At 46.0% G+C, this 27792-nt stretch overlaps 1 protein-coding gene across 1 annotated transcript in view; it reads left to right on the top strand.

Annotated features, from left to right (window-relative positions):
* The window catches only part of ksr2 (kinase suppressor of ras 2), a 240865-nt gene that overhangs the window by 19386 nt on the left and 193687 nt on the right, over positions 1–27792 (top strand). Inside the window, exons 2-3 of the mRNA XM_056289481.1 lie at positions 2647–2787; positions 4711–4861. Of these exons, the coding sequence (XP_056145456.1) occupies positions 2647–2787; positions 4711–4861 (292 nt within the window). The remainder of the gene's footprint in view (positions 1–2646; positions 2788–4710; positions 4862–27792) is intronic.

Raw genomic sequence — 27792 nt, 5'->3', positions numbered from 1 at the left:
CAGCCTCCTTTGCCAGCTCACGGGGATCAGTGATGGTGGAGTTAGCGAGCGCAGTCTGGACGTGGGGCGGCATGTTGCGCAGAAACAGCTCCATAAACAGGAAACATGGCTTTTCTTGACCCAGTAGGTTTAACATCCTGCTCATTAGCTCCGATGGTTTGCCATCTCCCAAGCCCTGAATTGCGAAGAGGCGACGTGCTCTCTCCGTTGCTGACAGTTCAAAAGTTTCAAGGAGGAGATGTTTAAGTGCGGCGTATTTACCATCGGCCGGTGGGTTGGTTATGAAACCGCTTATCCTGGAAGCCGTAGCGCCCCCCAGCGCTGCCACTACGTAGTAGTACCTGGTCTCGTCTGCTGTTATGTCTCTGAGCGCGAACTGCGCCTCAGCCTGCGCGAACCATGTAGCCGCGGAAGACTCCCAAAACTCCGGCAGTTTAATTGCAACGGCGTTCGTAGCCATAATGTGTGTGGTTTCAGAAAACTTATCCGAAAACCGACGTCGGGGTCACCAGTGTAGAGCCGAAGGAACGGAGAAGACCGTAGGTTCACACTTTAGCCGTGTAGGCAACTTTCTTTAATCCACGGTAAATCAGCGAGACAAACAAAACCCACAGCTCGACTGAGCGGAGGTGGCAAGAATAACCAGAAAACTGGCTGGACAACCATAACTTAACCCTGCGTTAACCTGCCAGGGCAACCATGACTTAACCCTTAGTTCCTGGGTTGAATTCTGTCCCCAATACGTGTCCACCACAGTTTATTATTTAAAAATTTACTTTTATGGATGTGAAAGTTTGCAAAATAAATAACGATTCATTAATTAAAACTTATTGTTACTTTCACTATTTGTGTCGTTGCCTCGATTGTTCCACCGTCAGCCATTGCCTAGATGACGCACTTCCTGTGCCGTAAATCGATTTGCTGGGGGAAAATCGTACCCGGGTGGCAGACAACGTATGACTGTGTCCGAAATAACTCACTACTCACTATCAAGTCCAATATGTAGCGAGTTCGCCATTTTGTAGCTCTGTCCGACTGTATAGCGGGAATTATTATACCCTACATAGCGGACTCAATGTATCCCACAATGCATCGTGAAAAGTAGTGTACAACCATCCATGGTACAACCCCACTAACCAAGCAATATTGTAACGTGCATGGATAAGAAGACACGCTGGCCGCTGGCTCGCGGGCCTGACCCTTTAGTCGAGCGGTTAGCGATGTCTCCTGCGGTGCGGGCGACACGGGTTCGCTTCCCGGCCGCGGCAGTTCCTGTGGTTGCGTTGTCCCCCGAATTCGCTACATTGGTGTCAGAAGTGGGATGGAGCGACCGCAAGGCCATCGGAAGCGTATGCGCCCTGAGGCGTGAAGGAGCTGATATGCTTCAGCGCGGGGACGCGCTTCCCGAAGGAGGGGGGTAGTGTAGCGTGCATGGATAAGAAGACACGCTGGCCGGCGGGTCTGACCCTTTAGTCGAGCGGTTAGCGATGCCTCTTGCGGTGCGGGCGACACGGGTTCGCTTCCCGGCCGTGGCAGTTCCTGTGGTTGCGTTGTCCCCCGAATTCGCTACAATATATACCATCATGCATTGCGCTGAAAGAAAAATGGCAGCTGGACGAGAGGGGAGATAGCGCCACGAAAGAGCTGTTGTTCAAATGTAGGCAAGTTTCGGTTTAACTCTCGATATGTTGAAGTGTGTTTGAACAGTTTATTAGCCGTGTAATAAATTGTCAATGCATTGTGCCATTACGGCACAAATCACGGCAAGCGACCCAGCTCGCCAGCTAGCACGTTTTAATTGTGCGACAGCAATGACGTAATTAACGGCGCAGAGAAAAATGGCCCGAGTAGGGTCCGAAAGTGTTCTTTCATTTTGCCGATGAGCTCACAATATAGTGCTCTACCTAGAACTCCCTATATAGGGAGTCGGGAATGAGTGAGTGATTTCGGACACAGCCACAGGGAAAACGAGGCTTATAGAGCACCAGTGTAAATGCCGATGGTGTCATCATTCTACAGCCATACACTCTGCAATCAACATTTACTTAATAATGATGAGTTAAAGCAAATAAGTTGTCTACCTTCACTTTAAATTGCAATATACTGTAGCGATCACGGATGAACAGGCTCGGTAGCCCTTGGCCAACGGGTCGGACCCTTTAGTCGACTGGTTAACGTTGTTGCCCGTGGTGCGGGAGAGCCGGTTTCGCGTCCTGGGTTCGCGTCCCGGCTGCGGCGGTTCCCGCGGCTGCCCCCCGAATTGCTACATTGGTGTCAGAAGTGGGATGCGTGCGGACGCGCTTCCCGAAGGATGGGGGTAGGTAACGTGCATGGATAAGTAGACACGTTGGCCTTTGGCTAATGGGTCGGACCCTTTAGTCGAGCGGTTGGTGATTGTCCCGCGATACGGGTTCGCGTCCCGGCTGCGGTGATTCCTGCGGTTGCCCCCCGAATTCGCTACAATACTATATCGTGTATTCATGTACTCACTCAATCCTCTATTCCTTGAGTCATTTACTTGCTCATTCACTCACTCACCTGTTCGTTCATATGTTCACTCACTCAATCCATGGACACATATGCTCACACTCACCCATTCATATATTCACTCGTTCACTCCCTCTGTCCTGTTTGTTTCCTGTCCAGGGGAAGCTGGTGAAGTACTTCAGCCGCCAGCTGTCCTGTAAGTGCAAAGTGGCCTTAGAAGAGCGCAGTGCTGAGCTGGAAGACTTCCCCCGCCTTGGTCTCTGGTTTCGCATCGTCAATTTAAGGAAAGAGGTCACCCAGGTAGGCCTCACATTCAAGTGGAACACAAGGAAGTGGTTGAGTTGGTGCATGATAATACCTACTGGGGAAAGGAGCTAACAAGGTAAAAAAGAAAGAAAGAAAAGAAGTTAACTGTCATTGACGTTATTTATAGCAGTGCGTCTGAGTTAGGGTTAAGGACTTTACACACAAATGTAAGTGACTATTCTAAAATTCCTGTGATGTTTGGATGGTGTGTGTTCAAATCTGTAATATCATAAACACTTACAAATTTCTTAGATTTTACACAAGTCGTCTTCATGAAAACCAAACTTCAGAGTTTGTAAAACTGCTTCTCCTATTAATATTTAGGAAGCAAAAACTCTGTCACTCTTTATAACAACAGTAGATGATGCTCTGAAGTCAGATTTAAACCGGTCATAGTAATTTGGGGTTTGGTAGAATCTAAATGCTTAAAAACATGAAAATGTCCACTCAATCACTGAAACACAACACACACCAAAAAAAACAAACAAACACAAGTCAAAGAGAGTTTTTGGTACTATGCATGCTTACAAAGCAGTTGACCTCAAGAAAATCATCCAGTAACTGCTTGCAGAAAGTAGACATGTCATATCGATTGCTTCAAATGTGCTATTGAAAATGACTTTTCAGCTTTTAACTTGTTTGCCTTTGCATGAGATCTTAATGAAGAGCTGTTACCTAGATATAGAAATCCAAGATCACTACTTCATTTCTTCGTGTCATGTGCGTTTTAGATTTCAGTATATTCATATCGAGAAGTGTTAACCTATCATTGACTCAGAGACTACTAGTGAGATTTTCTGATGCTGTTAGAAAAGCAAAATCTGATTTTGTAACTTCTGTATATATAAAGCAAGAGTGTTTGTTTGTATGTTTGCTTAAAACTCCAGAAATACTCATTGTAGAACAAAAAGAAAGGTATCTTTAGAATCAGTGCTTTCCAAGGATTGCACAGTTCGAAAAATATTTCAAAAACCAAGTAAAAAATTTGATTTATTTGCGAAAGACGCATTCCAGTGATGCTTTGTGGAGACTTCCGGCAAATCCTTCCAGTTGTCAAGGGAGGCATTACACCTAACGTTGTCAATGCTAGCCTGAATGCATGCAACGTGGTTTACCCAGAGGCACTTGAGCACTGAGCGGTTAATACACACATTGGCAAAGAAGTTTGATGAATGGATTGAAAATTATGGCATTTGATAATTATCATTAATAACATTCATTTATTTGACATTCGTTTATCACATGTATCATATCATAAATTATCTTATATTTCATCATCGATTATATCGTAAAGATCAGATCGTGCTGGTTGTTTTGGTGAGAACATTTTCCCTGGGCAACACTGGGTACGTATCCTAGTGTCTTATTTATAACAGTGCATAGACACATAGTTCAGTAAAATAAACGGTTAAAAACATGAACCAAGTGTTTCTTATACGTCAGTAACTAAGTGTCACTGACGTATGCTATAGCATCCATCCATCCGTCCATCCATCCATTCATTATCCAAACTGCTTATCTTGCTCAGGGTCACGGGGATGCTGGAGCTATAGCTGGACAACTTATTGAATTTACATGTCATGTTTACTTATTTAGCAGACACTTTAATCCATAGAAGAGAGTCAGCGGTTCATCAATGAGTTTGTGTGTGTAATGATAAGGACATATGTAATATCAATTCTTAAAACACATAATATGCATGTCCATATCCTTAAATTTATATATTGTAACAACCACGGATGATTAGACTTGCTAGCCCGTTGGCTAACGGGTCAGACCCTTTAGTTGACTGGTTAGCGCAGTCGCCCGTGGTGTGGGCAACCCGGGTTCGCATCCCAGCTGCGGCGGTTGCCGGCTGCCCCCTGAATTCGCAACAATATGTTTGATCTGTGTCTAAATTGTGTGTGTGTGTTCTAGGAAATGAGCCCAGGCGAGGTGACCTTGGAGGGCCTGTTGGAGATGAGCGAGAAGCAGGTGTGTGAGGTGTTGCAGAAGTTTGGTGCCAACGAGGAGGAGTGTGCCCGACTCAACGCCTCTCTCTCCTGCCTCAGGAAGGCCCACGAGCTTGGTAGGGGCAGGGGGGGCTCTCACATATCACACAGGGATAGACACACACACCCATTAAACTGCTTCATTTTCCTTTATTCTTTCTTGAGTAAGTGGTAAGATACTGATAGTTCTCCAAATGTAATAAGAGCATGCTTGTATCCGCACATTTTCCTTATGGAGATCTGTTTTGTCTACCGTAGTGAAGGAAACTATGGATATTGGTTTTGTGCATTATTGCTCACATACGAACCACATGTTTTTTTTTCCTCCATTTTGTGAGAGTAAATCTTAATTTGAATTGGTTCTCAAACTGAGGTACATTTACAATTTAGCTTTATTTACGTATATTGACAGTGTCTTCAGTACAGACTAAATTCTTTTATCAGCACAAGGCTTGCAATAGCCTCAGTTTGGGGTTAGTAAAACTTGCTACTCCCTCTGGTAAGGGAAAATCAGCCATATCTTGTTGCAATGGTATTTGACCGTTTTCAGCCAGATTTCACTTGTCAGAGAAAGTTTGTGGTTGTTAGGAACATGATGACGTCTCAGTGGTTAAACACACTTTAACATCTGGTCAACAAATGACACACAAGTACTCCCTCCCATAGAAAGGGGGTGAATATACATTAGTATACGAAAAAAACAAAACAAAACACAGAAGTTTACCCCTGAAGGAAAAAAACAGGTAACCGTGGTAAAAAAAACAGACCTGACAAATAAAAGCTAATCCATCCATCCATTATCCAAACCGCTTATCCTGCTCTCAGGGTCGCGGGGAGCCGGAGCCTATCCCAGCAGTCATTGGGCGGCAGGCGGGGAGACACCCTGGACAGGCTGCCAGTCCATCACAGATAAAAGCTAATGCCTAATTCCTAATTGCACCAAACTTGACATATGAACATTGTACCATAAACCGCCGGTTCACGTCACTTCATATTAAAAGTATAAATTAATTGATTTTAACAGACAGGATTGTTACAAAGGATCGTTCCGCTTCCGGTGTGGGAAGATGGCAGCGTGAATTCTAGTTTGCAGCTGCCTCACCCAGTACCAGTGTGGGAAGATGGCGGTGTGAATTCATGTTTGCGGCGGCCTCACCCAGTACCGTCCATGCAGTGTCTTTGTCCACATCTACATCTAAGTTTGCGTCTTCGTTTGATGGCTGGGAGAGCTGGCTCTGGATCGGCTGAGGGAGCCTGGTCTGCCTGGTCCGGTGGGCCCAAGGACCATGGCCATGACCCCTGCACAGAGCTGCACCCGAAGAGGAAACCAACGGCGGTCTGACAGGACATGGAAGCAGGGCAGGCTAAGCTAACTGCTAGTCATGCAGACCGGCAGTTCCGACAGTCATCCTCACTGGCGTTCGTTCTATTGGACAGTGGGTTTTTTTTGTTTTTTTGTGTTTTGTTTGTTTAGTTTGGATATGTGTTAGTTTGGATATGTGTGTTCTTGTAGTTCTTGTAGTTTTTGGATATATGTTGCACTACTGTGGGCTGGGGAAATGATGTTTCGTTTCATTTCATGTGTGCAAATGCATGAAATGAAATGAAATGACAAGTGTTCCTGATTCCTGAAAGCACAGAAAACAAAGGACGCATACAGATTAAAGACAAGAGGTGATTGAACGAGGGAGTAAAATGAACAGACGGATTACAGAGACACAACAGTTATCAAATGAGGCTGCTAAGGTCCATGGGTGGTGTGTATGTTGTGTCTGAGCAAGAGTATTAAGGAAATAACCTAAGAGGGAAAATCTCATCTGTGATTGATCTCCATTGAATTCGGATCTTTTTCTGTAAACCTTCTTCTTGTAGCTGCCTTTACCCTAGCATGTTTTTATCTATGCAATTGGATCTTGCTGTAATTGCCTTCGCCTGTGAGAAACCCGAGCATCAGAATGTTTTAATTTTCTTTTTTCCCTGTCTTCTTTTTCCCATAAAGAATCCATGTTGTAATGGGTTTGGCATGTTTTAGATTTCTGTAAACGTATTAGCAAATTTCTAAACTACTTTTGACAGATCTTGCACACATTGTGCATACTTTTAGTATATTGATCAAATAGACTATCTCTTGTGATGGCCTGGCACTGTGATGGCCTGGTGGCCTGTCCAGGGTTTCTCCCCGCCAGCTGCCCAATGACTGCTGGGATAGGCTCCAGCATCCCTGCAGGAAAAGCGGTTTAGATAATGAATGAATGGATGGATGGACTATCTCTTGTGTGGTCCTTCTTTCTTTTCTTAGGTTGTGTAATGAAGGCATGCAAACTGATTAGGGGTGATAAAGGTGAGGAGCGATAAATGAGCAGAGAAAAACAGACCTGCTAGGGGAGTCCGGGGGTGTGGTCCCCTGGAGAATTAAAAAAAATTTTTTTTTTGCAGAAATAAGCTACTAAATGCTCATTTCTGGTGTCTTTTGGGATTACTCTGGTGTTGGTCTCAAACTAACGGAATTACAAGATTGAGCAAAATAAAGTATTAATTTATTACATGCAAATGTACATTTGCATATAATATGCTCTCATGGGTTTCCTCCGGGTGCTCCGGTTTCCTCCCACAGTCCAAAAACATGTAGGTCAGGTGAATTGGCCTTACTAAAAAAGTTGTCCCTAGGTGTGAGTGTGTCTGCCCTGAGATGGACTGGCGGCCTGTCTAGGGTGTTTCCCCGCCTTGCACCCTATGACTGCTGGGATAGACTCCAGCATCCCACGATCCTAATTAGGATAAGCGGCTTGGAAAATGGATGGATGGATGGATGCTCACATTTACAAAGAAAATTAACAAAGGGCAGCCCCACCAGGTATACAACTAATTAGTTATTTTCAAAATGATTACTCTCCATATCTGTTCTGTGCCAGAAACCATGTTAAAAAAGAAAAAAAAATACAAACGTGAATATGAAAGAGTATCCTATGCATTAAGGCTGGTGTTGGTGGGGGGGGCTAGAGGGGTCCGTCCTTATTTTTTTTTCTTGGCCTGGACCAGTGTCTGAAGGGCCCGCTTTCGCTGTTTTGCCTTATGCCTCAGTCTTGCCCTCTTTTTCTCTTCAGCCGTCTGCCTTTTTGTAGGAGCCAGTTCACCAGTACCTTCTCAACAACCTGCCCAGCCTGTTTTCTTCGGCCACTGAGAGGATGACTATCCCTCTTCCTTCGTCTCCTCCCTGCTCCCCAGGATAGCTTCACGGTCAGCCTTTGTGCTCAGCCACACAGTAGGCCTCGTCCTCGTCTAGTGTGCCCTAAGATGGCGCCCATCTTCCACCACATGCTATGTGAGTGGGCCTCCCTGTTTGGCACCAACACTGGTTGTGGCATATGGTCACTACTGCTCCGTGGAGGGCTGGAAGTGGGAGAATGCCTCTTATTGAGGATTCTGTCAGGGTCTGCCTCTTGCCTTCATCCCTCTGGCCAGGTGGTCAGCTGTTATTGCCCAACGAGTGGGATGGTTGATGGCCACCTTTCTTGACTGCAGCTATGCTGGTGCCTCCCAGGTGGTGGCACTGGCTAGCAACTTAGCCTTTCTAGCCAGGTTGCTTGACAAGCTAACCCACGAGCGGTCCGAGCTGTCTGCTATGGAGATCACTGAGGTCCACATCACTGCTGCCGCCATTCTCCGGATGTCCCAGGCCTTCGCCATCCATGGTGGCTGTGTCATGTGTGCAATGCAGGTGGGGTGCAGACATCTCTGGCTGGGCCTATCATCCCTGAATGAGCGTGAGCGGCGCCTACTTCTCAATGTGCCCCTCTCTCGTGTCTCCCTTTTTGGTCTGTACATCCACTAATCACACTCACTCGGGTAGTTTCAGCTGTTAGCGCTAATAGCTTTCTAGGGCACCCCACCTGGGCCAGAGGGGATGCCCCCTCTCCTTCCCCGTTTGAGACTATTGAGGGGCAGGTGGTGCTTGTCACCCATTCTTCTGCAGCCTCCCCTCCCCATTCTTCAGAAGGTAAGATGGCTTGTTCCGGACTGTTGGCACCGTTAACTATCAACGCCAGTGTGGCTAATTGCACCATTATTGTCCCCAATGCTAGCCCTGTTAACCTTGAGAGGTGCTCCTCCTGGGCCTGGGGTGACGGCTTCCTTCCCTCCTTTCCCCAGGTGAGGTGCTTGAGGGGCAAGTGGTGCCGGTTAGCTGCTCGTTCCCCGTCTTCTACCCCTTTTTCTCTTGTTGCTAATGTGGTTAACTGTGGTCTGTCTACAATGGCCATGTGTACTTTTCACAGAGGATTGGGGAATAGATGCAATCATAGCATTGTAAGACTTAACAGTCTTTCTGTTTGCCTTCTGGTGCATCTGGCAGTCTTGACAGGGAGTTCTGATCCAGATACAGCCCGACTTTTGTGAGGGAGAAGGATGTCAGTCACTCAAGTGCCAGACCACGACTAACACAGGCAAAATAATTCCAGAGTCTTTGGAGAGATACGACTTGGCGAAAGTCTCAAAATGAGACATCCTTACTCACTTGAGCCTCATTTTAATGCGCCGTCAATTAGTATAGGTATTTCACATCTGTAAGTTATTACTGTGGCAGCACAGTGATGCAGTGGTTAGCATGGTCGCCTCACAGCAAGAAGGTCCCGGGTTTGAGCCCTGGGGTAGTCAAACCTTGGTGGATCGTCCCGGGTCGTCCTCTGTGTGGAGTTTGCATGTTCTCCCTGTGTCTGTGTGGGTTTCCTGCGGGGGCTCCGGTTTCCTCCCACAGTCCAAAGACATGTAGGTCAGGTGAACTGGCCGTACTGAATTGTCCTTAGGAATGAATGGGTGTGTGTGTGTGTGTGTGTGTGTGTGTGTGTGTGTGTGTGTGTGTGTGTGTGTGTGTGTGTGTGTGTGTGTGTGTGTGTGTGTGTGTGGGTGGGTGTGTGTGTGTGTGGGTGTGTGTGTGCGCGCGCGCCCTGTGATGGCCTGGTGGCCTGTCTGGGGTGTCTCCCTGCCTGCCGCCCAATGACTGCTGGAATAGGCTCCAGCATCCCTGCTACCCTGAGACCAGGATAAGCAGTTAAGATAATGGATAGATGGATGGAAGTTATTACTTTCCATTATTCTACCAAATTATGTTAGCATACAAAATTTTAAGTTCTCTTAAAGAAATAAAATAAATCATCCCATATCCCAACTGCACTTTTTCCCATTCCGCTTTGCTGCGATGCACAACAGGTTTCTAAAAAGTGCTATGTAGTTATTACATTATTATTTTGATGACAATGATGTAAAGCTGTCTGAAAGCTTTCAGACCCCTGACCTGATATATTGCATTTAAGAAATAGTCTATTGTGGGTAAATCGTTTCACATTATTACAATGGCATGGACGCAGGAAATGCCTGTGGCACCAGATAGAGACAAATACTCTGATGGGGGAAACTAACTGAGTGAATTAGGGGCGTCAGGCTCTGATTGTTTGCCTTCTTTCATTTTGTGCTCAAAATACACAGCAAAAGTTGAAACTCCTTCTTAAAACTCGTTATGTGGGAACATATAAATGACTGAACACGAGAGTTTGTAATTCTCAACCCGGACCCTGTCAGGCTCGACCCCATCATGTCGGTTCAGGCTCAGATTATTTCATTATTCCAGTGGGTTTGAGAGGGTCGGGCTCTGCGCCGCGGTGGTTAAGCGAAGTTGAACCTGGAGTTGAACTTGATGTGCAAGCGGGCGGGGGCTCATCTACTGTTGCGGGGCTGATGTGTGTCAGACGAGGTTAAAAAAAAAACCCCGAAGAGGCTTTGGTTTTTGGTGACCGCCTAGTCAGCTGACTTCCTCTGCGCGGTCCTTGTGGCCTGGGACACGTGCGTTAAATGCGGTATGGACAAATGCGTCCTGGGCGATTGTCTCTCAAAGCGCATTGAGGACGTATTGGGTGCATTCACACCTGTACTTAGAGCTGTCTATAGTCCATGGGCCAGAGCCCAAAATTTCCTATTTCGGTACACTCAAGGTGGCAAAACTTACTTATAATTTTTGAAAGGATCCATGTCTGTAGATGATATTTTGGTATGATAACCATTCCTGAGTGGCAGCTGTATCACAGTTATCAGCTCATGAAGTTAACCACCCCCTAAAGTAAATTGCATTTTAGACGCTGGTGCATATCCTGGTTTAGCCTCATGGTCAGGACATTTTTCAATGTTCTATAATATTGTCTTTGTATCATTTTAAAGGGGACCTTCTTAGCTTGCATTCAAGCCCTGTTGTGGATATTTCTCACAAATATAGAGGTCACCTGAGCTCTTCAACCCGTCAATAACACACATCTTTCTGCAATGTTCGCCTAAACTATATACTTTCTTTTAGCCCTGTGGCATCTAGGAATATCAGGGACACAAAACACAAAAACTGGAATACTCACAGGACTGTAAAGATTCAGGAAATGTATAATATACCCATACTATTTCATTGTGTGAGGTGATTGTGAGCCTTAAATTAGAAGGGCATTATTACTAAGAAACTAACTAGACCAAAGCCAGTTAGTCCATGGGTCAGACCAGATATCGATATCACCCAAGGTGACACAACTTCACTGGTGCCATTTTATTTGGTACACTAACAGAAGTAAAATAATACATGATAACCTTTCCAAATGAGCAGCTATTTCATTTTTCTTTCAGGAAACCTGTTTCTGTGCCTCTCACGATTGTGTATTTGCCCAGATTTTTACAAATATAGCATTTCAACACCCCTGGTACTGATTAGCCTAGCTTAAACTCTGGGACAGTTCTTAGTTGGCCAACAACCAAGGATAACCAGTACTGTGTACTTCCATTCATTGTGCTAAGCTAGGCTAACGTGCAGCCAGATAGCTTTCTACTAAACACATATAGAGGAAACTGGTATCTATCTTCTTGTCTCACTCTGGAGAAGATTGTAAGCTAATTTCCCATAATGTTAGCATGTTCTTTTAATGTATATGTTAATATGATTAGTTAAAGTGGCTACGAGGAACTTTCATCTTGTGTTGATTTTAGTGGCCTCATGTGGACAAAATACAGCTGTTGCATAGCAACTAGGTAATGTATCTATTTGTGGCTATGTAAGATAAATAATGGTAATATGACGCTGGTGAAGCAAAGTAAACTTTGTTTTAGTAGTGTTCATACACCTAAGTTACATGTATTTGTTTGTATGTGGCAGGTGAAAACTGACTGAATATGGCCACTGGTGAACAAGCAAGTTTTTACCCAATACCAAAGCGCCCACGGGTGGAGTGCATTATCCACTGTTCTGATGATACAGATAAGCTGGTTTCACTACAAAGTGTCGACTCATGGAGAACTCTGCTCAGGGCAGCTCAGATACGAAATCATGCACCAGTTTTGAAACTGGCAAAAGACATTCCTGAGGGACAGATTCCAGCAATCTACTACCACAGAAAGTGTCGCAGTATCTTCACTATGAAGCAAATTCTTGATGGCCCCCTTGCAAAAGAAAAGAAAAGTTGTGTCTCTGCTGAAGAGAAACAATCTAAGAGAGTAGCTCGACATGCTCCAAGTACATCTAGGACTTATGATGCAGAGTGCATATTTTGTCAGAAAAACAGCAAATATTCCAAGAGACAGAATACGAGAGAAGTACTGGTGCAGTGTCGAGAACTGCGAGCTGATGCAAAGATCAGGAGTGCAGCCACAAAGAAAAGGGACAGCAGAATCCTTGCCATTGTGAGTAGAGACCTTGTAGCAGCTGAAGGGCACTACCACTGGTCATGCTATAGACTTTACACTAAAGAAGAGGTTTCCAAAGGAGAGGTTGCCAGCAATGAAGATGATGATGCTGCAGCCCAGTATGAAGCTGCTGTGAATAAGGCATACAATGAGCTGTTCCTCTTCATCAGGATGGAGCTTTTTGGCAATCCTCAAGTGATGACAATGACTGATCTCTCTTCTAGACTGGTAGCTTCAATGAACTCCCAAGGCATTGCCCAAGTCAAGGAATCAACCAAGAAGCACATAAGGCGAAACCTGGAGAGTGAGTTTGCTGGAGCCTTGCAGATATTCCCTGATGAGAAAGGAAAATTCCTCCTCTATCCCGATAACTTGTCCATGAGGGAACTTGCCAAAGAAAATCAGTCTCTCAAAAGGGAGCTGCAGACCCTGAAAAGTGTCAGTGCACAAGATGTTATAGCCAAAGCAGCCATCAAATTGAGAGCAGACATTAAAAGTCAAGATGTTCCTCAAACCTGGCCGCCTGAAGTCAAACCAGAAGCAGAATGTCCTACCATTCCAGAGTCGCTCATTATCTTCCTGTACTCTCTACTCACAGGCTCAAATGATCCTGATCATGCATCCCAGAGAGTGCAGTGCCTTCTGCAGTCAATTGGCCATGACATAGTATATGCAGTGACATGTGGAAATACCAAGCCTTCCAAGCACATTGTTCTGCCATTCAGTGTCAAATCGTTGACAGGAAATGTAGAGTTGATAAACATCCTCAACCGACTTGGTCACAGTGTGTCCTATTCACAGATGGAAGAGATCAACACTGCCCTGTGTCTCCAGAAACTCTCATCATCAGGGAGTGGCATTGCCCTTCCAGCTAACATCCATCCTGGCATATTCACAACTTTAGCCTGGGACAATATCGACCGTCTTGAAGAAACTGTCAGTGGTGAGGGAACATCTCACAGAGTCAATGGGATTGCTGTGCAAGCAAAGCCAGTCAACCCACTTCCTGTCCAACCCATGCCCACTGTTCCCAAAACAAAGAAGAGAAGCATTGATGGACCCCCACCAATGTTACCAACTTACAATGCTGGACAACGGGTAGGGCCACCACAAAGCAAAAAGTCAGATGCCGATACTGCAGCCAATACTAAGCTTGCCAGAGAGAAAAACCTTCTTTGGGTCCTAGCACGCATGTCACAACAAGAAGAACAGTCAGTCAGCAGCTGGACAGGCTTCAACATCCTGACTCGAGGAGAGATGACGGTCATCCCCGACAATATAGGCTATCTGCCTACCATCAATGCTCCAGCGACACAAATGTCTACTGTCAACGAGGTGCTTAACCAGTCACTGAGCATCATGCAGTGCTTAGGCCTGAGGAAGATTGTCTGTGTCTTTGACCAAGCCCTGTATGCGAAGGCTGTCGAGATCACATGGAAACACCATGACAAGTTCCATGATATCATCGTTAGGCTTGGGGTATTCCACACCATCTGCACACTGCTGGCAATAATAGGAAAGCGTTTCCAAGATGCTGGACTCAAAGACCTCTGCATTGAGTCTGGCATGATTGCAGAAGGCTCAATTGCTGGTGTTATGGATGGCCGCAAGTACAACAGGGCAGTGCGACTACACAAGCTCCTGTATGAGGCTCTCATGCGACTGACCTTGAATGGTTTCCTGTCCTGGTTGGAAGAAACTCACAGGAATGACATGGTTCACCTGAATGAGACACTGAAGACCATTGACAGCCTTGGGAAAGAAGTCTCACAACATGCTTTGAAGGAGGTCCTCGAGAACAGCTCTTGTACACGCATCATGGATCTATTTGAAGTCTACCGTGAGTTCCTTAGAGGTGGAAACGGCAGCCTCTCGAACTTCTGGATGTCCTATTTGGACATGGTTGAAATCTTGTTGGGGCTCATCCGAGCATCCAGAGAGGGAGACTGGATGCTACACTTGGCTAGCATTCGAGCAATGATCCCATGGTGCTTTGCTTATGACAGGATGAATTATGCACGCTACCTCCCCTACTACTACGCCCAGATGTCTGAGCTGCCCATCACACACCCAGATGTGTACACAGAATTCATGGAAGGAGGCTTCTCAGTCCAACTGGGCTCCACCAATCCCTTTGGCCGAATCCCTGTTGACCAAGCTATAGAAGAAACGGTGAACAAAGACACCCAAACAGCTGGAGGGACAAAGGGATTCAGCTTGAAGCCAGGAGCTGTGACCAAATATTATCTCACAGCTGAGTATAGAAGCATGTACCTCAGACAGCTGAGAGACCTGACAGGTCAAGGCAGGTGCAAATGGTCTCATCCAGATCTACAGAGTCCAAGGATCAAGAGAGATGAAGCAGATGTCCAGTCTCTCATGGACCTTATGGAGAATAACTGGCTCAATCCTATGTCCCCTGATGAGATTGATTTGGTTAGCCTCTCCACTGGCAACATGGCTCCACCTGATGTGACCATAGATCTCTTGAGAGCTCTTGAGAAAGGAGAAGAGGCCTACCAAGCATTCCAGCAAACAAGGTTAGATGCAGACCCACCACCTGTGAAATTCCACGACAAGATGACCAAGCAAATCTGAAAACATTCTCCAATGTCAGCACAAAACAAGCTCATGGAAAGAAAGCACAGGATGTGGTTCTGAAGGCAGATAGAAACCTTTTCAGTCACATGATCCTGGTGGCTGAAAGCAGGAAGGTGAATCTGAAGGATGTCCTTGCCTACCCATTGGGCCCACTACCATGGGCACTGGCAAATGCTGATGGGTCCTTACGAAAAACAAACAAGGCTGCACTTGCCAGAGAGCTTGAAAAGAATGTATCTCCTGCAGAAGACATCCCAATCCCATCTACTTCCATCATTGATGGGATGAGCCTGGTCCAAAAAATGAATGGCAACAACAAAACCTTTGCACAGGTGGCAGAGTCAGCCTTGACCCAGGTCCTCCATGAGGGAGCACAGAGTGGGAGGATTGATGTTGTTTTTGATGTCTATCACCAGACTTCGATCAAAGATGCTGAATGACTGAACCGGGGTGGAGACATCACTCTCCAGTACAAGAATCTTGCAGGGGGACACCACGTCCAGCAGTGGAGAAAATTTCTGTGCAGTTCCTCCAACAAGACCAGTCTCATCAAGTTTCTGGTGGAAGAGTGGAAACTCCCATGATACAGAGCTATGCTGCATGGCAAGGTGTTGTACATGACCTGTGAGGAAACCTGCTACAAGTTGACAGAAGATGGGTGTGAGGAAGCAGCAGAACTGCACTCCACACATGAAGAAGCTGACACCCATCTGCTCCTGCATGCATTGCGTGCAGCAAATGAGGGCTCAAAGTCAGTTATCATCACAGCTGAGGACACTGATGTCATGGTGCTTTGTCTTGGCTTCCAGAAGGACATCACCTGTCCCATCTACCAGAAGTGTGGGACTCAGAACCGCACACGGTTTGTCGACATCACCAAACTGGCAAGTTCACTTGGAGACAGCATCTGTGACAGCCTAATTGGCTTACATGCCTTCACAGGCTGCGACACTGTCAGTGCATTCGCTGGTCGAGGGAAGCTGAATGCCCTGAAGATAGTGAGAAAGCACACTTCCTGCCAAGAGACTTTTAGTCAACTGGGACAGACATGGAATGTGAGTGATGAGCTGTTCCAGAAAATTGAGCAGTTCACCTGTCGGATGTATGTTGCTAATAGCAGCAGGTTGAGTCCAGCCAGCTGCCACCATGTAGAGACTGTCTCTTTATGCATGTTCAACGAGCCAACTATCAGGCAGCAATATGGAAGTGCTGTCTGCAGGCTAACCCTGTGGTGCCAAGCCCTACTGAGTATGGATGGACAGACGATGAAGGTAAGCTGGCCATTTACTGGATGCGCTCCCCACCTGCACCAGATGTGGTCTTGGAAATGCTAACATGCAAGTGTGTGCATTCATGCAAAATGCCAAGCTGCATGTGCCTGTCAAATGGACTTCCATGCACAGACATGTGCAGGTTACAGACCTGCAGTAACCAAAAACAGCAGGATGGTCCAGAACTGGACTTTGAACTTGGGGAGTCAGATGATGAGAGAAACGAGCAGTTTGATGAATGACAGTGTGATGATTCTGATGGTATTACTGTGGTAGTAGTCTATTGATGCACAGGATGTTGATTCTGGACTTGGTTACCCAGAACTTGATAACAATAATGTAACCATATTCACATATACCCATTACCCTACCCATTACCATTACATATACCCACTAATGATATGGGATTACATGTATCATTGACTAAGTATATGTAAATGTCAATGTTGTTTAAAATATTAAAATAGTTCATTACCTCACTATGGTATTCCTTTTTATCATGTATTTTGATTGTGTATTTGAACAAATGTATAGAGACCAGTTTGTGACCTAACTGGCTTTGGTCTAGTTCTCATTTAAGGCTCACAATCACCTCACACAATGAAATAGTATGGGTATATTATACATTTTCTGAATCTTTACAGTCCTGTGAGTATTCCAGTTTTTGTGTTTTGTGTCCCTGATATTCCTAGATGCCACAGGGCTAAAAGAAAGTATATAGTTTAGGCGAAAATTGCAGAAAGATGTGTGTTATTGACGGGTTGAAGAGCTCAAGTGACCTCTATATTTGTGAGAAATATCCACAACAGGGCTTGAATGCAAGGTAAGAAGGTCCCCTTTAAAATGATACCAAAGACAATATTATAGAACACTGAAAAATGTCCTGACCATGAGGCTAAACCAGGATATGCACCAGCGTCTAAAATGCAATTTAGTTTAGCGGGTGGTTAACTTCATGAGCTGATAACTGTGATACAGCTGCCACTCAGGAATGGTTATCATACCAAAATATCATCTACAGACATGGATCCTTTCAAAAATTATAAGTAAGTTTTGCCACCTTGAATGTACCGAAATATCGTCTGGCCCATGGACTACTACTTGTGTTCGGATCACCCAAGACGCATGTCAATACCAGGTATAAACAGCCTCGCTGACTGAGGCCCGATCCCAATGTCCCTCCTAAAGCCTAAACCCTGAGCCCTCACAGGGTTAACTGACGTCGCCTGGTAAGTGCTCGAATGTGAGAGGCTGCAAGGGCTCAAAATGGTGTAATTAGGAATGGGACAACACTTTGCGACATATCAGTACGTCACCTTGACACTTTGCGACATATCAGTACCGTACCTTGACGACGCCAAAACATGTTTCGTACTATTGTGGGTTTGGGACTTTTTCTTTTTAAGTTTTTTTTTAATTTCTTCACGACCAAGGGACCAACTACCTGATTTGAACGTCTTCCAGGCTGTTGCCTTACACCAATTTACTTGCTTTTGTCAAAACAGCGTTATTGAGCAAAAATTAAAAGAATGGTTGATGAATAAAGTAGGTGTGTAATGTAGTGTATGCTTGCAATCCTCCGATTTCGTGTGTTTTTTATGTACCATCTTAAATCCTTGTTAATGTAGGGTTTCTTTGTAAATTACCAGCGCACCCAGTATGCCAGGCTTAACACCCATGTGTCCCTCCATGCCTGTTTGTTTACCGTTTTTTTAACGCTTCCGGGCGTCGCAGCGCTATGAACTGGGGGTATTTCCCTCAGGCAAAGTCTGCAGAAATGCGGACTTAGGGAAAGTACGTATAAAGGGCTCAAAATGTCTGCAGAGAACCCTCCTGCACTTGACAGAGGGTCAGCCCTAAACTCTCGCGGATATCGGGAACGCGCCTCACGTGAGTCCATGAGTGTGGACATTCGTGGTTGCAGGGCAGGAGCTCAGTCACTCCAGCATGATCACAGGAACTCAGTCACTCCAACATGGTCACAGGAACTCAGTCACTCCAACATGATCACTGGAACTCAGTCACTCCAACATGATCACAGGAACTCAGTCACTCCAACATGATCACTGGAACTCAGTCACTCCAGCATGATCACTGGAACTCAGTCACTCCAACATGATCACTGGAACTCAGTCACTCCAACATGATCACAGGAACTCAGTCACTCCAACATGATCACAGGAACTCAGTCACTCCAACATGATCACTGGAACTCAGTCACTCCAACATGATCACTGGAACTCAGTCACTCCAACATGGTCACTGTGCAAAAACGATGCCTTGAATGCGTCAGCGTTTGGGGAATTGTTGAGCTTCTTAGACTGGTGAATGTCGCCCTCCATGGACATAATAGTGAAGTGCATGGAGTTCACGGAGCCTGTATGACAGTAACATTAACATGCTGCATTAGGATACTAGCTTGTACGATTATTAACCAGTTTAGTGATTTGGGGATGTAATTTTGCATCTGTGAACCACACATGCAAATTCATACTCAGTTCTCTCTGTGAATAGGAGTGATCAGGGAAGCCAGTAATCAAATTTGTTCTTTGCTTGAAATCTTATTTCGTTTGTAGGAAACATGTTAGAGGTTCGTTTGAGTGTAAGGGAACCTCCTCAATATTTCACTCGCCTACTTTTTGTGTGATATATTCCTTTCCTTTCCTTTCCATTTCACACAGGACTTGCGTAACTATGTACTCTTAAAGAAAGGCAGAAATGCAGCAGTGCATTCTTTTGTTTCCCGATTGCACACTAGAGGGCAGTATAAACCACATATTGACCTCAGGCTCTAGGTTTAAAAACCTCATCACTGTTGTGGCTCACCAGATAACCAGAGGGGGGCAGTGAAGCCTCATAAAAGTGCAGTTACCGTTTGGTTTGGCAACGACCCTCTGTAACCATGTTGGATAACTTGGGACGTGCGTCTGTGCACAACAACTCCCACACAAACACGATTATACACATTCACACACACGCATGCAGGCTTTATTGTTTCCAAGCAGAATTGTGCTCAGATGAAAAGCTCCCCGCAGTGCACTTTTTCAATATCTCTGCTTTGTTCTAAGAGGATGGTTGACTTTGCCATTTCTCACAAAACAAATCATTGTAGTATGTTATTTCTTAATAAGCTGTTTTATTCAATATCGTGATAAACAATGCTGTCACTTGCTATAGACCTACGATGATAACTCTGATGTTGAGCATGCGCCATGCAAGAACCCAAAAATCTCCATCTTTCCAATTGTCCTCGTCTCAGTCTGTGTGCTTGAATTATTTCACTTCCTGCATGCTTGCCTGTCCCCCTGCCTTGTCTTTCTGTCTCATTGATTTGATCGGGGATGAGGGCGGATGATGTCCAAGGGGATGTCCCCAGGCGGAGTCTGTCAGGTGCTCTCAGAGACACCCTGTGCCTCTGTCCAGCTGGGCCTGCTGCAAGGCGCACTGGGAACGGCCATCACCAATGCTGTGGAGAGCTGTTTGTTCAGACCAGTCAGGATTTAGCCCCCCCACCCCAAGATGTGCCTCTCTCTCTCTCTCTCTCTCTCTCTCTCTCTCTCTCTCTCTCTCTCTCTCTCTCTCTCTCTCTCTCTCTCTCTCTCTCTCTCTCTCTCTCTCTCTCTCTCTCTCTCTCTCTCTCTCTCCCTCTCTCCCCATTTCCTTCTGTCTTACGGCTTCAGCCTTCATCTGACTGTCTGGCTCACACGTTCCTTTCTTTCCTTCAGTAGCCCTTCACCTCCCTCCCTTCATTTATGTGCTCCTCCTCGCTCTCTCTTTCACATTCTGTCTTTCCATCAGTCTGGTTCTCTAAAGGCAGGATTTGGCCACACAGACTCACTAATGGGTTTTCTAACAAGGGGGCTGGCTGGTGATGTGTGAATGCACCCCAGCAAACAGCCATGCAGGGGGCAGCAAGAGGCGCCCACAAGTGCAGAGAGAAAAGGAGGGGTCGGAAGAACCGTTCGCTGTGCTGTAAAGGGAGGGAGCATGCATTGTGAGCTGGGGTGAGAGGTGCGTCGTACCCTCAAACCACTTCATTATTGGCGAGGCTGTGTGTTCATGTTTGAGTGTGAGAGTGTGTGCGTTGTTGACGCAAGCATCTGCGTGTGTTCATGTGTGTTTATGTGTGAGGACCCGTGTCCACACGTCTGAGATCTGTGAACTCACAGTGTGCCCCGTGTATATAGGCCTGAAGCACATGCATGGATTTGTGTTTCGCTCCTGTCTCTTTTGTGTGGTGGGAGATGGGAACAGGGACTGAGGTTCCCAACAGGAGTGTTACACCCACTCCTCTGAAGCTGTCTTTTTTTTTTCCTATGCAGAACATGAAGAGAAGATACTCTCTTCTTCTCTAGTCTTATGAATGAGTTATTATGTTCGTGATATTGTGTAAGTCTTGGGAAACCTCCAGCCAATGCTTTGAAAAAGTCAACCGTTATATGAGGAGACAGAAGCATACAAATGGGTTAAGTTATTTATACTACCAGAAATTATATCCCAAAATTGGCATGCAGTGGGGGCGTCCGGGTAGCGTGGCAGTCTATTCTGTTGCATACGAACACGGGGATCGCCGGTTCGAATCCACGTGTTACCTCTGGCTTGGTCGGGCGTCCCTACAGACACAATTGGCCGTGTCTGCGGGTGGGAAGCCGGATGTGGGTATGTGTCCTGGTCACTGCACTAGCACCTCCTCCGGTCGGCCAGGGCGCCTGTTCGGGGGGGGGGGACTGGGGGAATAGCGTGATCCTCCCATGCGCTACTTCCCCCCCAGTGAAATTCCTCACTGTCAGGTGAAAAGAAGCGGCTGGCGACTCCACATGTATCAGAGGAGGCATGTGGTAGTCTGCAGCCCTCCCCGGATCGGCAGAGGGGGTGGAGCAGCGACCAGGATGGCTTCGAAGAGTGGGGTAATTGGCCAAGTACAATTGGGGAGAAAAAGGGTGGGGGAAAAAAAAAAAAATTAGCATTGTTCATAATAGCGGTGATAACTTTTAGAAAGAATTTCTAGCAGTAACTTCCACATCACTTTGAATCAGGTGTCTAGAAAGTACATGCAGTCAACACATCCAAGATGGAAAGGGGCAGAGGTAAAAACAGTCAGCCAATAAAAGGTTGGGGTGAGAATAGGAACCCTGGTTAGGGGGGAAAGGGAGTGTGTCCATGTCTCTGCAGACCTGTGGTACGTGTTTCCCTGAATTCATATACCACATACCGGTGCGACTGGAAATAGAGTGATTGGATGGGTTGCTCGTTGTTGTGTGATTAGGTCACATATTACTTTTCCCTTCATACTCTTGAGATTGCAGTGCAGGAGTTGCAGCGAGGATGAGTCATACAATTCAGAGGCAGCCGGTCGCTGCTTTGCGCTGCATAATGCACACACACACACACACACACACACACACACACACACACACACACACACACACACACACACACACAAACGGAGGGGTTTGTGAATTGGTGTTCCCATGTTGACTGAGTTGTTGATCTTTGCTTTTAGTTGCTTGCAGCATAGGCGTCTCTGCATCTGCCTCACCGTCTTTACCTTTTGTAATGTTTGATTATGGTAGAAATAACCATTCCCGCGCCCTGTCTCAAGCTAGAAGGACAGACTCTGTAGGAGTGTTAAACAGTGGCCTCTCGGCAAATGAGTCCAAGGTGGTCACTGCACTTTGCTTACATATTTTGGTTGGGTCTGATTTCTGTGTGTGTGTGTGTGTGTGTGTGTGTGTGTGTGTGTGTGTGTGTGTGTGTGTGTGTGTGTGTTGAGTGGGAATAGGGGAGGGGTTATGAGAGTGTGGGAGGACACTTTTCATAATGCAAAACAAAGAAGAGCATACGACCTCGTGACCGCTCTCATCATCTTATAAATATTAGATACACTTTCCTGAAAGGAAAAGATGCTGTGGGGGGTTATGGAGCAACATATTTGTCTAGGCTTGTGGGGGATTTTTCTGTCAGTGATTGTCAGTGTCGGGCGTCACGGTAGCGCCGTGGTTAGCGCGGTCGCCTCGCAGCAAGAAGGTTCTGGGTTCGAGCCCCGGGGTAGTCCAACCTTGGGGGGGGGGGGGGGTCGTCCCAGGTCGTCCTCTGTGTGGAGTTTGCCTGTTCTCCCCGTGTCTGGGTGGGTTTCCTCCGGGTGCTCCGGTTTCCTCCCGCAGTCCAAAGACATGTAGGTCAGGTGAATCGGCCATAGTAAATTGCCCCTAGGTGTGTGTGTGTGTGTGTGTGTGTGTGTGTGTGTGTGTGTGTGTGTGTGTGTGTGTGTGTGTGTGTGTGTGTGTGTGTGTGTGTGTGTGTGTGATGGCTTGGCGTCCTGTCCAGGGTGTCCCCCTCCCCCTGTCGTCCAGTGACTGCTGGGATAGGCTCCAGCATCCCCACGACCATGAGAGCAGGATAAGCGGTTCGGATAATGGATGGATGGATGGATGAGGAGTACCGTTTTCATGCTTTCAGCTCACGTAAATAACGCTGTTAAATATCTATGCTTCACCGTGTTTTTTTTTTTATGGGTCAAAATAGTACCATTTGAACAAACTATCCAAAATTGCCTCGCAGAGTGATGTCACACAGCAGACATTCAACCCAGATTTCTCATAGGGCCACCCACGCCGAGACCAAGGCACCCTGGTTGAGTAGCTATTTTACCGTAAAGAGAGGGGGCGGGGCCAATAATACTGCAAGCCAATCAGAGTTTCAGCTCATGAATAATGCCATTATTATGTTAAAGACTCCCCCAAGCAGCCTGTTTCATTAGAGGTGGAGCAAACAAAATTACCTCTAGTGAAACCAAACAGCCTTTGGTGAGACAAATATCACAGGTGTGTTTCATAGACATACAATAGTTATACCAATTTGTCAGAAGTAGGAAATCCCCCCCCCAACCCACAAACCCTGATCTGATGAACCCCATTAGGACCAACCTAGAAACATACCCAGTGAATCTTTCTTTCTTTCTTTCTTTCTTTCTTTCTTTCTTTCTTTCTTTCTTTCTTTCTTTCTTTCTTTCTTTCTTTCTTTCTTTCTTTCTTTCTTGACTATACACTGCTTTGCATGTTCTGCATGGGTGCTCCATGGGGGCTGTGGCGGGGCTGACGGCTGGGACAGGGTGGCAGAGCAAGCGACTCTTTCACTCTGTGGTCCCACACTCCCCACCCGCGGCATGGGTTGGTTTGGACAGGGTGTGGGTTGCTATGCATGAATGAATGATGATTTATTTTGAACATGTAAACAAGCAGGATATAACATACAGATTAGCCATTGCCAATAATCTGAAGTGATCAACAATTCCACACATCAAACTCAGTGAAACAAACCTCCATATACATCAGATTATTTGTTACATGTTGGAAAAGGAGTAGGAGGAAGCATTCACTTATTTTTTCCTTTCCCTTCTCACCTACTCTTAAGTTAATTCAGCTACTATACATTTCAAACTCATTTCCCACTGTACTGAGGGGATGACATGCAGCAAAGGGCCCAGGCCAGATTCGAACCCAGGCCGCTGTGGTAAGGACTCAGCCTTATGTGGTACGTGCTCTCCGGGGCGCCCCTAATAAGAAATGTTTAAGAGATAAATAAAACTTAAACAGTTAACAAAAGTCTTGATCATCCCTATATCTCTTGATAATCAGTCCTTTGTACTTCTTCTTCAACTGTCATTCTGTCATTGAAATACCAGCGCTGCTGGCCCTAGATCCCTATGGCGGCCCTGCTCATGCTTGGCGTCTGGATCCCTGGTGTATGTTATGTTTATAGCAGCGGACCAGAACAACCCCATAACAAGCCCATACTTCCATAAGCCCTCTTTGTTTCAACTACATGACATCTGCCAGAGCTCTCCCTCCCTGTTTTCCCTGTGTGATATTTTCTGCTCTAATATACACTCACTGGCCACTTTATTAGGTACACCTTGCTAGTACCGGGTTGGACCCCCTTTTGCCTTCAGAACTGCCTTAATCCTTCGTGGCATAGATTCAACAAGGTACTGGAAACATTCCTCAGAGAGTTTGGTCCATATTGACATGATAGCAGCACGCAGTTGCTGCAGATTTGTCGGCTGCAGATCCATGACGCGAATCTCCCGGTCCACCACATCCCAAAGGTGCTCTATTGGATTGAGATCTGGTGACTGTGGAGGCCATTTGAGTACAGTGAACTCATTGTCATGTTCAAGAAACCAGTCAGAGATGATTCGAGCTTTATGACATGGCGCGTTATCCTGCTGGAAGTAGCCATCAGAAAATGGGAACACTGTAGATCAGCAGTTTCTGAAATACTCAGACCAGCCCGTCTGGCACCAACAACCATGCCACGTTCAAAGTCACTTAAATCACCTTTCTTCCCCATTCTGATGCTCGGTTTGAACTGCAGCAGATCGTCTTGACCATGTCTACATGCTTAAGTGCATTGAGTTGCTGCCATGTGATTGGCTGATTAGAAATTTGCGTTAACGAGCAGTTGGACGGGTGTGCCTAATAAAGTGGCCGGTGAGTGTATATACATACATACATACATGTTTAAAGAATAGACTAATAGACTGATAGGCATATGAATAAAGCACCCCCCCCCAATTGTATCCATCCAATTATCCATCTCTTCCGAGCCGTCCCGGTTGCTGCTCCAACACCCTCTGCTGATCCAGGGAGGACTGCAGACTACCACACGCCTCCTCCGATACATATGGAGTCGCCAGCCGCTTCTTTTCACCTGACAGTTTGGAGTTTCACCAGGGGGACGTATCGTGTGGAAGGATCACGCTATTCTCCCCAGTTCCCCCTCCCCCCTGAACAGGCGCCCCGACCGACCAGAGGAGGCGCTAGTGCAGCGACGAGAACACACATCCACAACCGGTGTCCCACCCGCAGACACGGCCAATTGTGTCTGTAGGGACGCCCGACCAATCTGGAGGTAACATGGGGATTCGTACCGGAGATCCCCATGTTGGTAGGCAACGGAATAGACCACCACGCTACCAGGATGCCCTTGAATAAAGTCTTTTAATTTTTTTTAAGAGATTCCTAAAAAGATGATATCTAAAATGTATCTGGCCGTCTTGAGTACAGTCTTGCAACAGTTCATGGGTCATACGTGGGTCCAGGTTGGTCTACTGTAAATGACATAATAGACGCGATAAAAAATCAAGTTGATTTGACCCCCCCCCCCCCAACGTTATAGATAGCTAACAGTTTGCTATGTTTACTTAGCTTGGCAAACTGCCATGCACAATTTAACTAAGCTGACTGGTAATTACAGAATAAAATGTCACTAAAATACTGGTTTTTATATATAATTAGTTTGTATCTTTGTCATTATAATATCCGGTAAATTAGTAACACAACCATAGTAAAGACATCATAATTTTCAATATTCACATTATACACGTTTAGCATTTTCTTATGTTTTATCCTTGTTACACAAAGGATTCAAAATACTTGTGTATGGCACAATCAGATTTGTGAATTTATTCCATCCAGTGTTTGATGTACTGTAGCTATATTCAACAGCACATATTGAAAAGACAGCAAACTGGAGATACAGAAAAGCCTCCATTTCACTCATACATTACTCAGTAATTACCACTCATCATAGTTCAATTACATCTGCTTTACTCATAAGTAACTTGGTTATTTCTCTGTAATGAATGGCCTGTAATTTAACATGTTACTGAGTCGAAAGTAGAGAAGAAGAGAGGCACTGTGGAGAGGGTGAAGCTGAGATAAGAGTAGTGAAAGCAAGAACAGTGCCGAGAGGGAAGGAAAGGGAAGAGAAGAAACATCGACTGCCCCCCCCCACCCACCCACCCACCTCTCCGATACACCAATTTCTGAAAAGCACAAGGTGGTCCCTGGCTCTTTATTGGCTGTCTGCTAATTAGCGGAATCCAGCATTGAATCCCACTGCTTACACTGCAAGAACAACTGCAGCCCCAACACCCGAAAGAGGGGAGATTAAATGGGCACATTGTGTTTACTGAATGCAGCCAATGCCCTTTAAACAAATCCTGTTTACAGTGGAGGTGAAATGCACCCGCTCGAGCCCCGGTGGCATTTCACTGCCATTTACCCCACAAGAAGCACACGTTTAGTGGTAATTACTCCAACTATGAGGCTGTTGGCCACCTTTCTCTATTCCTCATCTCATCTGAAGCCCCCCCCTGTAGTGATGCTGGGGGTGTGAGCTATTTGCATTAATTATTGTAGGGGAGATTAGGTCCTAAATGCCTTTGATCTGTCGTTTTGTTGAGATAGAGCCAGAGAGCTGATGTGGGGATACAGGAAAAAGAGAAAGAAGGATTGATGGTGTTGCCACCACCTAAAAATAATTCTGTGGTTATTCTGAGCCAGTTGGATATGTGGACAGACCCAAAGTGGCTTATCTATGGGGGGGTAAATTAAACCATACAAATTTATTGGGCTGCGTTTGCAAACTTGAGAAATTAGCCAATTTCAGCTATGTGGAAGAACAGGGAGGGTCTTACAGGTATCTTACAGGTATTAGGCATAGTCAAATCCTTGTGTTAGCAAGCCTCTGCACTGCTGAAGTGCCTTTGAACAAGATACGTGACTGTTGCCCTGTACTTGGGGGAGAGGTGAGGAGGGAGGTGGGCTGCAGAGGAATTTGGGGTGCAGAAGGAGGCAAGTGAAAAGAAAATTTCACTACAGGAATTAAATATCATGTTGGTCTGATATCATTAGTGTTTAAGAATGCCTTTCCAAATGGAAATTCAGACAAAAGGCAACTTCTTCAGCATCAGATCCCTGCATGCAGTTAGGACCAGTCATGCATTTTGGAAAAAAAAACACAAAACAAAAAAAGCTGAAAACGTTTTTTTTTCATTTTGGCAATGAATGACTCTGCTTATGGGCGGCACAGTGGCACAGTGGTTAGCGCAGTTGCCTCACTGCAAGAGGGTTCTGGGTTCGAGACCCGGGGTAGTCCAACCTTGGGGGTTGTCCTGGGTCGTCCTCTGTGTGGAGTTTGCATGTTCTCCCTGTGTCTGTGTGGGTTTCCTCTGGGTGCTCTGGTTTCCTCCCACATTCCAAAGACATGTAGGTCAGGTGAATCAGCCATGCTAAATTGTCCCTAGGTGTGAATCTGTGTGTCGGCCCTGTGATGGACTGGCGGCTTGTCCAAGGTGTCTCCCCACTTGCCGCCCAATGACTGCTGGGATAGGATGCAGCATCCCCACGACCCTGAGAGCAGGATAAGCGGTTTGGATAATAGATGGATGGATGGATCTGTTTATAGGTACTTACTGCACATAGGAGAGTGCACTAAGGTCTATTGAACACAGTATTTATAAATACCCTCAGCTCATAGGAGCAGATCGTAACAGGTTGCTGGTGGGGTGGAGGGCGGTGAACTTGAATTGATCTTGATTGGTGTATGGTGTACATACAACTGAGCCCGACTGGCTCACCTGTCAG

Source organism: Lampris incognitus, chromosome 1, assembly GCF_029633865.1.
Source record: "Lampris incognitus isolate fLamInc1 chromosome 1, fLamInc1.hap2, whole genome shotgun sequence".
In the NCBI taxonomy this organism is placed as follows: Eukaryota; Metazoa; Chordata; class Actinopteri; order Lampriformes; family Lampridae; genus Lampris; species Lampris incognitus.
This window is presented reverse-complemented; position numbering and strand designations above follow the sequence as displayed.